This window comes from Cololabis saira, chromosome 11 (assembly GCF_033807715.1).
Source record: "Cololabis saira isolate AMF1-May2022 chromosome 11, fColSai1.1, whole genome shotgun sequence".
NCBI lineage: Eukaryota > Metazoa > Chordata > Actinopteri > Beloniformes > Belonidae > Cololabis > Cololabis saira.
Genome location: NC_084597.1, coordinates 14,034,366 through 14,048,126, shown reverse-complemented (window position 1 = coordinate 14,048,126; position 13,761 = coordinate 14,034,366). Strand labels below are relative to the sequence as shown.

The 13,761-nt window shown below is 40.6% G+C and overlaps 1 protein-coding gene across 1 annotated transcript in view; it reads left to right on the top strand.

Moving 5' to 3' along the window:
* Positions 1–13,761, top strand: part of lamc3 (laminin, gamma 3) — a 265,101-nt gene that overhangs the window by 132,346 nt on the left and 118,994 nt on the right. Inside the window, exon 9 of the mRNA XM_061733782.1 lies at positions 2,123–2,242. Coding sequence (XP_061589766.1) covers positions 2,123–2,242 — 120 coding nt within the window. The remainder of the gene's footprint in view (positions 1–2,122; positions 2,243–13,761) is intronic.

Genomic DNA, 13,761 nt, shown 5'->3' with positions numbered 1-13,761 from the left:
GAATATACTACTCTGTATGCTTCATATTTATTGGATATGTGGTATTTTTTAGTTTGGCTTGGAATATCAATCCATCAGTACACTTTTTCTCCTGTTCAGGGTCATGGGGTCTGCTGGAAATAATTTCAACTCTCACTGGTCAAAAGGCATGGATACACCCTGGACTAGCTCCAAGTTTTAGTTGAAAATGATTTATTTAACATGTTAAAATATAGTTTTACTCCTCTCACCACAATTCACAACAAATAAAATAAAATAAAAACAAGCAAATCAAGAAATACCTTAACCAATTGTTGTACCACTTAACAATAACTGAAACAATTGAAAACAGAGACAGAAACACATTCGCCAATTTGTTAATACGTACTGCAAATAATGATATTTTACTGTATTTGCTATAGTGTGTATCAGAAGTGTACAGAGACCTCTCTATGGTGCAATGTTGCCATTTGCTAACAGTCCCATTGAATTTCTTTGTCGCACGCACGCACGCGCACGCGCACACGCACACGCACACGCACACGCACACACACACACACACACACACACACACAGTACCTCCACTTTTAAGATGAAATACACTGAAAAAGAGATGGGATTCTTTTTATATATATATATATATATATATATATATATATATATATATATATATATATCCTAAGCGAACCAATAGCAGTGTTTAAATTTGTCACATGATTTTCTGGAGCAAATTTTCTGCAGACCTCCTCATAGGGAGGAGGTTCACCATTTGACTCCTCAGAAATCATTAAAAAAAAAAGTATTTTTACTTACTTACGTACTGCCTGGCATGTTGATTATATACACTTTTCTAGAGTCTATTATAATAATGCACTTTGTGAGTCCTTTCCGCATTGCATATGATTATATTTGACACTCTTTTCTTCAGTTTACAGAATTAATGCAACAATGCGAATCCTTACGGAAGAAAACCAAACAAGCCCTCTCTGTTGATGGTAGTTAGGATGAATTAGGATGTAGTGATGAAGAAAATGAGCAGCTTGCAGGACAGTGGAAACGGTTAGGACAGGAAGGACAGTGAGGACAGAGGAGACAAGACATGAGCCTAAGTGGGAACTCCTTTGGCCTAAAATACGTATTCTGGAGGCAGTTGTTACTATTTCAATAATGATTGAGTTAACTTTTGAAAATTCACAATTGAAAAAAAAGTTGTGGACTTAAGGTAAAGGCTTTTGCACACCAGATGTGTTTTATTTATTCATGCAATTAATTCACGTGCATTTTTTCTCTCAACTATCTTGCGAAAGCAGGCTGTCACATCATTGACATAATTTCATTGTTAATGTGGTTTTTATTGTTTTGAGTAAAGATTTAAAAAAAATGTCTTTTCCAACAGAAACATATCTGACAAATTAAAATGAAACAATCTGACTGAGGAGACTTTTATATAGGCAAGAAAATTATAATTTTTCAGCAGACTTACAGGTAGCCACTGCTCTAGCTCCCTGAACTGTTTCTTAAGGCTTTCACACTACTGTATCTGTATAAGTTGTCCAACAGACATCTTGAAGTATGTCTTTAAGTGACTGTGATACAATTTGAGGTCTTCATCATTCCATAATGGTTTCCCGAAATGTTTTTCAGAAAGAAGAAAAACTATTTTGCCTCTGAATTATTTCCAATTTCACATCTATCTTTTTTCTTCAACTTTTGGGTACAAAAGACTTTAAGACACCATTATAATTTGTGGAAAAAATTGAACTGGCTTAGTATTTCATGAAAGATTTAACCTTTCTTGAATAAGAATCTCCTCCTGCTCCACCTGCTCATAGAGGCGGACAGTGGTATTGCACGTGATTTCCTCCCTATGCACTTCCTACTCCAGATTTGACATCTCAAGATAGAGATACTCTGGGGACTGCCCCTAGTGGCTCTTAATGGTATTGCCTTGTAAGGCACTTCATCATTGGCTTCACATTTCCGATCCAGTAACGATGCAGGTGTTTCATGGTATTTTTAATGAGGTGTATAATATTTTCAGATTAAACATTGATATATAATCTGAAAACAAATATCTTAATCATTACTGTTTGAGCAGAGGATGAACATCATCCCTTTTTGAAAATGTTTTTTTCCCCGACAGATCAGGATGGTTGGTTGGGAGAGTTTTCTGGAGCCGAGGGGTACCCCCTGCTGTGGAAGGAAGGTGAAGTCTACCTGCTGCCTCTTACTGAGGAAGATATTGGCTTCTACACAGCCCCTGGTAAGTCTTTAGCTCATCCATAAATATAATTACCACCACTTCAATCTCAGTGGGTGGGGTACATTTGGGGTGTAGGAGCAACATATCATCTTTAATTGTACATATTCAGCACATCTTATGTTATGACATTTTTTATTATACTTTGTTAAGAAGTTAAACTACAGAGAGTTTGGTGCCTTCAAAGGAAAGGAAGGTTGCTGTTTGTTTGTTGTTTGTTGCTCTTCCCTTGTGTAATTTAACCTACTTTTAGCATTCCCACCATTTATTTTTCTTTTCTCCTGACTGCTGTGAATCAAGGCATCCCTATGAAATGCTTTCGTCAGGCAGCCCACCACCACACACAGTGTGGTGGTGGGCACTGACCAGTGATAGATTGGATTTGAGTGCCAGACACTCAAGTAATTTATTGGTGGTGTTGTTTGGTCAGACAGCAGACTGTCCCTCTCACTGACAAACCCAAACTGAAATAGGCTTGGGGTTGTTCAGTCATTGTGACTGTATAAATTAGGGGTTATAAAACTGACATTTGGGACTACAGGCCTGATATTTTATCCCTTTTTAAGACCAAGAGTCAAGTTGGTTAAATGGTCTGAATGTTACTTTTTGTGAACAATGCTCTCTGAGAAATGTTGCAACTTTGACAATTAAACTTCTTCCCGTGTAATGGAAACAGTACATTGCAAAACTATGGTTAGAAGGTAGTTTAAACTGGTTTGTACCGATGACAATTTCTCTATATTAGTATCTAATAAACCCTCCAAAAAGGTAAAATAAAACTTATTTTGTGGTCAGGGCCTATGTAATATCTATAACTTGTTCCCATTTGTGAAAGAAATCAGAAATGATAAACTACATTAGGGTATTTTGACAGCAGGTCACGTGATGGTTACTCTGATACCATTTCTTCAATTCCCGTATCTAACCCATTAGAGGATAAGAAAATAATCTGGTCCAGCTACAGGACTTAGACTCTATTTCTATCAGATGCCCCAGCAGCAAATGCCTGATGGAATTGGATGTTTTGGCTGTGGTAGAGAGGCAAAAAAGTGAAAATTGGCTTTGCTTCTTCTTGTCTCCACTAAGTCCAAGTCTGTTCAAAGCATCCACTCGCAGCCCCTCCAGCCACCGTGCAGGCCACAGCCAGAAGCAAAACAGGAGCAATCCCATTAACTCTGTATTCCAGAGTTTTATGGCTAGAATGTGCAATCACAGACAACAATTCCATCTGGAATTGTTTCTCTCAAAGATTAAAAGTACGCAGCTGTTCGACAATTTTACAAACCAGGCAATATTTGTCAGTATATACATTACTGTTTATAACTGCATTAGTGAGGCATTTATATGGCAGTCTCTCTCTCTCACTTAACCCCAATTTACAGAATTAAAGACAAACAGACATAAATTAAAAAGAATAAAACAAATGGGATGCAAGAAATAAATGTTGTAGTGCAAAGGTTTTCAACTTTAACATAAAGCAATTGAGAGTTTCAGCAGCCCTGGTGCATTCTGGGAGTTTGTTCCACAGGTAAAGAGCATAGAAGCTGAACGCTGCCTCACCATGTTTGGTTCTAACTCCGGATACAGAAAGTAGGCGTGACCCTGACGACCTGAGGGTTCTTACTGGTTCATAATGGACCAGGAGATTAGAGATGTATTTAGACCAGAGACTTACAATCCACCCTACGATGGACTGGCGACCTGTCCAGGGTGAACCCCTGCCTCTCGCCTGAAAATGAGCTGGGATAGACTCCCGCCGACCCCTGTGACCCTGCAAATGATAAAGCAGGTATAGATAATGGATGGATGGACTTCCAATCCAACAGCAGGATTTTAAAATATATTCTGTGACAGACAGGAAGCCAGTGTAAAGATCTAAGAACTGGATATGGTCCACCTTCTTGGTCTTAGTGAGGATTCGGGGAGCAGCGTTCTGGACTAACTGCAGCTGTATGATGGACTAGGGATGGGTTAAAAGCAGAGGACTAATTGGTGGTGTTTCGTGAGATATATAGCCTACTGACAAATACATTTTTTTTTAGAGAGACCCATGAGAGGAGCGTTACAGTAGTCCACTCTACTGAAAATAAAAGCATGTACAAGTTTTTCCAAGTCCTGCTGAGACATCAGTTTAATCCTCCAGATGTCCTTCTGGTGATAACAGGCTGACTTCACTACTGTCTTCATGTGGCTGTTTAAATTCAGGTCTGAGTCCCAGGTTTATGGCTTGGCTATTTGTTTGTAGCATTACTGCTTGAAGCTGAGTGCTGACTTTTAATGTTCCTTGGCTCCAAACACTATTATTTCTGTTTTATCTTCATTTAACTGAAGAAACCTCTGGCTCATCCGCTCTTTAATTTGATCAATGTTATATAGGTTATATAGATTTGTGTGTCATCTGAGTAGTTATGGTAACACATTTCGTTTTTTTGTTTTCATAAATTCTTTTCTTTTTTTTATATATTTTTATCCCGGTTTTTTCCCCCATTTTATCACCCAGTGCTCCTACCTAAGTAACAGTCCTGGGGCCTCATCTATAAAGCTTGCTTGCGCACAAAAAGGGCCTGAAAGATGTGCAAGCCACCTTCTATGCAAAGGCTGGGATCTAAAAAGAAAAAACTAACCGAAAGATCTGCGTATCCCTACGGCAACCCCGACCCTCCCGTAAGAATTTACTTAAGACACGGGGAACTGGCGATGCAGACTGTGAGGTGGTCATACTCTTAATAATGTCATCACATATCACAACATATATCAGACATATAATAAAATAGCGCTGATCGTGTCCCTCTGTGTGTGAAGCTCAGCGTCAGTCAGGACGCTCAGCTGCTGCTGGAGCTGCAGCCGCGGTGCAGGACACGCCGGGAACCTCCTCTTCACCCACCGCTTTAGGACAGAACAAATGAGGGGCTCCCTAGAGGGTTTAGGGGCTCCACGGAGCCCCTCATTTCATCCCTAAAGGAACACAGATTTTTATATATATATATATATATATATATATATATATATATATATATATATATATATATATATATATATATATATATATATATATAATGAGTTTTACGCGCGTGTGAAACCTTTACGTGCGAGTGTAAGCCTAAATTAGGGTCCCGCGTTAAAACGACGCAGAGCCTACGGCATAGGGTACGCGGCGACGCGCACCTACGCCGTAGGCTCTGCATTGGTGATGCAGAGCCATAAACCCGCCCTGAGCAGCTCTGACGGGAGACGGGAGGGAGGAGGGGGAGGAGGGGGAGCGGGGCTGCCGGGGCCGTTCTCGCATCGCCTTCCGCAGGGTGTCTTGATGATTTGCAATTACAGGCTGAGCCTACCGTTGGTTTTTAAACTGTAAAAAGTGTGGGTGACAAAAACATGATTTTGAAAAGATGGGGGGACATGTCCCCCCTGTTGCGCCGGGGGACTCACAGCGTTTAGCGCAGCAACGGCGTGCTGCCACTCACTCGCTTTAATTATTTTATACTATTTATATACTGTGGCAGGGTGGAGGTGCAGCCACCCTGGTTGATTGGGTCACAGGTGTGTCCAATCAACCTCTCCACCCTGCCTGCCTTCATAAGGCATGGCTCTGCTGGGAGAAGGGGGTCTGCCGTGAAGGAGCTGAAGCACGCGTGTTGGTGTTGGGTGAAATAAAAGGTTCCTGCACTGAAACTCTGTGTCCTCTCTGTCCTGTCGGTCGGGCCCCGTGGCACTCGCCGTGCTACATATACTCTTTCTACTTTTACTGTCACCACCAAATAATGTCGTATTCCTGTCCTCCACCTCATCCACAACATCTTGATCTCAGATCTCAGTGAAATTCAGTGGCACGGTGGCTGGACACGTTCATTCATCCTGACACCAAACAGGCTGCAGGAAGCCGCTGTGCATGCTCAGCAGGCTCATTCATATGCAAATACTACTTTGCATTACGCTTTTAAGGTAAAAAGTGGGCGTGTAGAGGGCGGGATATGAGGCGGATTCAGCTGCGCAACCTTCCAGCTGGACTGTGATTTATAAAACGAACATTGCGTGCAAGTGTGCGTGCACATGGTTTTATTGATCCAGATTTTTTTTTGCGCCCGGCATTTTCGGCTTTTGGGTGTACGTGTGCTTTTAGTATGACTCCTACGCAGTCCATTTTAAATGAGGCGCCAGGGCATTGCCATCCTCTACCAACCCTGGGAGGGCCCTGCACTCTCCTCCTTAACCTGAGGAGTGAGCAGGCTGCATCTTTTCACCAGACAGGGTGGGGTTTCTCCGGCTGGACGTAGCGCGTGGAAGGATCACGTTATTCCGGCCGGATCCTCTCCACCCCATCTGGCGCCACGGCTGGCCAGAGGGGGCATGTATAACCCAGGACTGTTGCATGTTTTTGTGAGGGTAGCTCACATTGCTAGAAATGAACCTTAAATATTTTTTGTAATCCTCTGCAGAAGTTCTAGAGCCCATCAAATTGTATTCTGGCTAAAGGAGTAAAGACTAGAGGAGGCAAGGGTTAATTCAGTAATAACAGCAGTGATGATAGATATGTTGCAGTTAGGTAACGACAGAAAACAGTTTCACTGTAGATGGAGTTTGTATCACACCATGACTGAAAGTGTATATGTATTTAGTAACCTATTGTATCAAGGAGAGACATTGTCCATAGTCTACCAATTCCACTTCCACTCAATGTAGCTGAATTTGGCCTTCTTTTCCTCTGATGTTGCTGGAAATATTGACCTATCGTATTTTAGAATTGAATAAATTGGCTTTCGTATCCTTGCACGAGAAGTACAACACATTTTATTGGATCTTATTTTAAAGGAAACATGGTTGCTTGATAATGTTAAACATTTTCTTTTCTTTTCATGTATTCTCTCATCTACTCAAATTAACTGATTGACACTGTGTGCTCTGTCTCAAATGAAGCAGTACTGTAACTCCGTCCTACATCGTTCCACGTGGATCAGTCCAGTTAGAGCCACCTAAAATCCCTGTCCATAAAACCGTCATGTTGTTTCAAAAAGTAAACATCTTAGTGACCATGCTGTCTGTGGGAGTAAAATGATTTTTCGTAAGCCAGAGTTCTTCATTGTACCAACAAATGGCATTGCTTCTGAGATATTGAGATTTGGTAACGAGCATTTCCAGGCCACAGACCCACAGAACCTGGAAAATGTCAGATCAACTGCATTCACACAAGTTAGGTGAACTTTATAATTTACATTAATGTAAAATTTGAACCATTTGATGAATCCACAGCTTGTTTCTGCACAACTATGGAGAGGTTTTGAAGTTGAAGCAGCTGATTACAAACTCTGCAGCAGGTTTATGTGAAAATACAAATCTGAAAATGACATGTGCTTAAGTTGCCATTATAACAGGAAACGGAAGAGTAACTCTAAATGGAGCTTTCATTGTATTAGCCCAAAGGCTTTTTGTTGTCTGACGAGCGTCTGAGCTTAGTGAGCGTTAGGAAGTTTGTGGCCGTGAGCATCCTTATGGAACCTGATGTTGACAGGCAGAAAAGATGGCTAGAGGAAATGAAAAATAAAAAATGATTCTGCCCACAAACTACTGAGAAGTGCATTTGCACACGATTAAAATGACCTCATAATCCATGTGTTCGCTGTGCTAGAGTACTTGCCTTAGGTGTCCAGGTAATATTAATCGCGTGCAAATAGAGCAAAAGAAGCGGTTATTAAAGAGACAATGTGTCATTTATTATGACAGACAGAAGCTGATGTGTTGTTGAAAGTGATGCTGTGATGTACTGTAGTTCAAAAGTACAAAAAAGCTCCGTGACCTACAGCAGGAAAGCTCCTAATTTGACTCTTGGCAGGACTCTCTGTGTGGAGATTGCATGTTCTCCCCATCCCTGCATAGGTTTTCTCCGGGCACTCCAGCTTCCTCCCACAGCCCAAGAACATGCATGTCAGGTTAATTGGTAATTTAAAATCTGCCCACAGTGCCCGTGCCTCTCGCCCAAAGCGAGCAGGGATGGGCTCCAGCAGATCCCCATGACCCTGAAATGGAATAAGTGGGTATAGCTAATGGATGGATGGGAACTGTCTTCATGTTCACACATTCCACAGTGCTTTTCTCTCTAGGCCACCACAGCACACAGATAAGTGGCCCAGCTGGCTGAGAACAGCTTTGTGACAGTCTGCTTATCTTCTTTGTGCAGTACTTGTTTATGTTGTTTCTCCACATAATAAATACACACATCTATTTTCCTGCCACCCGTATTAATGATCTAATTTTCTCTCTACTTTCTTGTAGTCGTGCATGTACAGAGTTACTTTAAAGCTTAAACCTGAGCAGCAGCTTTCAAAGCCACTCCCTCACCCTGCTACTGCCAATGCATTTTTAACTTTTTAATTTGTATTTTCTGGCATAATCCCTCACGCTGTGTTCGTCACTGAAGCAAGAGATAATTCTGAGTGACAATACTTTGTAGAGCATCATACAAAGTGCTGTTTCTGTGATTGCTGCGCATGTGTTCGTCACTCTAGTTCGCCTTGAGCTTGAGCTGTCGCGTAAGGGAAAGAATTCAATCATCTGTAATTTTATTGAATTGCTAGCATTAGTGAGGAGGGGTTTAGGGGCATGTATCGCTCAACCAGCTCCAAAAATATCACTCACTCCCAGGCAACGGATAACATTTTCTCAACAGTTCTTGTCAAGATGGTGTTGGCCATGGAGGGAGCATTTTCAGACAGTATTAATGAAATTGGAAGACAGAATTGCAGTCAAGTTTTCTAAATTCCCCATGACCATCGGGCCAACATAGCACTTAAAGTGGCTGTGATGTCAAAATTGCTTCTGTATTTTCCACTACATGAAGATTGTTCATCTTTGTGAATATTTTGAATTGCTTTTCCCCTCTATTTTCTTTTCAGTTTAAATCTGCCAAAATAAATGAATGCAGGAATGATTTTTTTGAATGTGTATGTGTGTCAGTGCGTCCAAAAAAGAAAATCTCTTCCTCTGACGTATTGCCACTTTTCCTTAGCCTTGTCCTGGACATCTGTTTGACCTTTGACACAGATGGAGGTTAAGATCCTGTGGTGACTTGAAACTTTAGCACAGCTGCCAGGAAATGTCACAAGCAAACATGAAGTACCTCCCAAAACAGTTGCTTTGACCTGCTTCCAAAAACTCTGGTCACCACATGAATCTGGTGGACAGCGACAGCAGCTCTCTTGGCCAGGCAGCGTTTCGTGCTGAAGGGGACATCATCTAATTTAAGTCTTTACACCAATCCACTGAAAAGCCTGCAATGTTGGTCTTTTTCGTATCTGTCGTACAGGCCTGCTAGGCCTAAAGCATCAGGGAGACCAAAAGAAAACAGAAACGAATGGAAAGAGAAGGAAAAATTAAATATATAGAAGCAAAAAGAGCAGCATATGGTTGCCCTTGTGAGAAAGAAAGAAAGAAAGAAAGAAAGAAAGAAAGAAAGAAAGAAAGAAAGAAAGAAAGAAAGAAAGAAAGAAAGAAAGAAAGAAAGAAAGAAAGAAAGAAAGAAAGAAAGAAAGAAAGAAAGAAAGAAAGAGAAAACCTTGAGAGAAGCCTTAGGCTACATGTCATGTAGACTCAAACTGCTGATGGATTTAAGTGCCTCACACAACTTGAGTGTGTGAAGCACCAACATTGGGTGGACGTGTCTGGTGCCATCTAGAAATGTACAAAAGGCTGTAACACAAGGACATGAGAAAACTGGGTGGAGAGATACAGTATGGCATAAAGATACAAGAAAAAGTTAGGCAAAAAGCCATCTGAATTTAGAGGGTTGAGTGAGACAAGTGTTGGACAAGAGTGTACATTGTGTTTGAAATGAAAAGAGAACACACATATTTCTTGATAGCTTTTTTCTCAAATTCACCGGAATGGCAACCCAAAGCTCAAACGCTTCTGCCACTAGGCTCTTCAAGTATTACACACACACACACACACACACACACACACACACACACACACACACACACACACACACACACACACACACACACACACACACACACACACACACACACACACACACACACACACACACACACACACACACACACACACCTGAAGCCTTGTATCAGTATACACAATTTAAATATTTTGATCTTAAAATCAATGTTTCCAAACAAAACATAAAGATTGTCTGTTTTTACTTTAGTAAAATTTGAATCACCATATCACAGGATATAGGCCAAAAACTAACTTTTGATTAAACAAAAATAAATGAGTACATTTAAAGGGGACGTATTATGAAAAACACGTTTTTTCTTGCTTTAACATATATAGATTTAGATTTTTAGATTTAGATTTATTTATTTACACAGTTAAACATTACACACATAAAAGTACCAACTTTACAAATTTAAAGTGCAGGAAGAGGCGAAAACTCAAAGAGCTTATCACGTGCCTCCACCTATAGTTAACATAAAATTTAATATCATACTTATAAAAACAAAATAAATATAAAGTGGTCTCCCCTCAGCCTGCCAACTCAGAGAAGGAGGAAAGCAACCAAATTCTGCAGTGTCTGTACAGCCGCCCTGATGAGCCGTCCAGTGTGATGTGGCTTCTACGAGCCGTTCAGATTCTGCTCCCTTTCGTTACGTAACCAAAATGCAATTTGCATCAGTTGGCCTCCGATGCGTGAAACCACGCCCACAACTAACTCCGCCGGCCGGAGCTTCCGCCATTTTTCCGTAGCAGTGTATCGCGTCATTCAGGCAGCCAATCAGCACAGTGCCTCATTATCATAGCCGCCTGCCCACTCAGAATCACGCATAGATAATGAAGTTAGAGAATGGGTAGATAAAGACATGGCTCAGAGGCTGAATTTCTAATTTATTTAGCAAAAACAATCAAAAGCTTGTTTTTAAGACATTCAAGACATGTTTAAAATAGGTATTAGATGCCATAATAGGTCCCCTTTAAAGGAAAAAAATTAAATAAAACCTACATCTAATAACTACAGCCATTAATGGCCATTTTGTATGAGCTGATAGGGTTTCATGAACTTTGGTCATTCATGTTTGTGAATATTATTTATGGATAAGGCACTATATCTTGCACAGTACTACCTTGGTTGAGAATCATGAAAGCTCTCCTAATGACAAATTATTATTTTTAACAGGAAGAGCGGTATCTGTAAGCTTATTTTATAAAGCTCTGTGTTTCACACCCCCAGTTGGGCTGGACAAGCTTAAAGGTACATGGGAGAAGGAGCTAAACATCATAATTGATGATGAAGAATGGGAGGATGTATGGAGACAGGCTAAATCAATTTCAGTTTGCAATCGCGCCCAAGCAATACAGTTCAAAATTATACACAGAATGCACATATCCCCCAACCGTAGACATCACTTCAATCCTACTCTCTCACCCATGTGCCTTAAATGCAAGATAGAAATTGGTATCCTAACTCATTGTCTTTGGTCATGTCGTAAACTGCAGGCGTATTGGTCTGATGTGCTTTCTGAAATAGAAAGGATATTGGGTTTAACACTGGAGATGGACCCCGTGTCTCTTGTATTGGGCGTCCTAAGGCAACACTTAAGTATCAAAATATAATCGGAGGCTGTATTGTATTCTGACTCACGCAGCGAGGAAGAATATTGTATTGCAGTGCATCACTGAAAAAGTACCATCTGTTAAAGGCTGGCAAAGAGTGGTGTTCGATCTGGTGCCATTAGAGTACCTTACATGTATATTACATTCTAAAACAGACCATTTCTATAAAGTTTGGGAGCCCTACTTGAACTATGTACAGCCGGGTGTATCTAATTATATGGATCTGAGCTGGTGTTTTGTTTTTTTGTTTGTTTTTTTTTGTTCTGTTTATTTGTTTGCCTGTTTTCGTTGTTATTTCTGTGGATCACACTACGTATACATACTTTACTTGTAAAAGTGAAAAATTAATAAAAAATATTGTTTAAAAAAATGTTTGTGAATATTGAGCTCTTAATTTGTTAAGCAGCTTTTTCAAAAATGTACTCCCTACAGCTGAAGTCGTCAATGCATCACAAGATACAGACCAAAAGCAACTTTGGGCCACATCCACATGTTTGATTGGTGGATCATTTTACACCAATCAAATTTGGCATTTGCCAAGGTATTGAGGTATTGAGATCATCAAGTATCAGTTTGCTTGATATATAATGTATAGTTTTGCGGGCCATAGACTTTTGTAAAAACTGATAGTAATCTTCTCAAAAACAATATCTGCACTCTAAAAAGATTGTCAAAAATGTGAAAGATTAAAAAATGATAATACAAATTTGGAAAACACTAAGATAAAGTACACAGCAACTGTAAAATAAATACAAATTAAAGCTGCAAGCAGCGATAAACGGGCCCTCGCACCCTTGTGCACGTTCAGGCGTGCTGCAGTGGAAGCGCTTGTATGACTTGCATGTAGATGTTTTCAGGCCTGGACCACGTGACAGCTTTATGTTGAAAGTGGCACAGCAAAGCACAGCAAACAGAATGGCTTCTAAAAAATACTAATGACTATGTGGAAATATATAAATACAGTAGTAAGGCTCAAAATCACAATCTTACCATGAACAGTAATTTTTTTAATGCATGTAAAAGTTCCACAAAGTGAATAAAAGTAGGTTTTTATTTTCAGCAAACCAGCCCTGGCAATTTTCAGACACTTTAATCAAGGAAGCTGGACTTCCTTTTCTTGGTTGTTGAAGATGTTTCCATCCAGAAAGTGTTGTCAAAGTATGAACTGACAAAGCCTCGTTGAAATCAGGAGTGGCAGAATGTGTCTTCCAGTTTAGATTCCTTGGTCATTGCCAGTAGCTTGAGCCCACGAGTAGAGATGCACCGATCGATCGACCCCTGATCGGGATTGGGCCGATAATGGCCCTATCGGTTTTGATCGGCGATCGGAAAATAATAGTTCAGAGCGGCCGATCTGATGACGTTTACAACAACAAACCCCCGCTCGCGCGGGCGTTCCCGCATCTCAGACCGAGCGGTCCTGAGGAGGCTTCGGCCTCGCCAGTACGGGAGTTTAACAATGTCTGAAAAGGACAACAAATTTGCAGTTTGCAAAGTGTGTCCAAAGGAGATACCATGAGGAGGAATGTTACAAAAGAATTTCAACACAACGAAGCTGATAAGACATTTGAAAGTTCTTCACACGGAGTATATTGAGTTTTCAAAGTTGGCTGCAGCAGAAAAAAGGGAGAAGAAAAAAAGGAGCACGCAATAACGGCACTAACTCAGCTGTAACACCTGTAAGAGAGACTTATAAACAACACGAAGAAAAATAAAGAACTACATCGTAAGGTAATGAATTCATATGCTTTGCTCATCAGCCGCTTTCAGTTGTAGAAGACATCGGGTTTAAACACGTTTGCAGCTTGGATCCGCGGTGCGCGCTGCCACGTCGTAAATATTTCACTGATGAAATCCTGTCAGAGTTTTACCAAACAAACTATACAGTCCAAAGCCTCATGCAGGACGACAGTCGTGTCAGTCGCTTCACGAGTGACATGTGGAGCTCTAGTGTGAAGAGT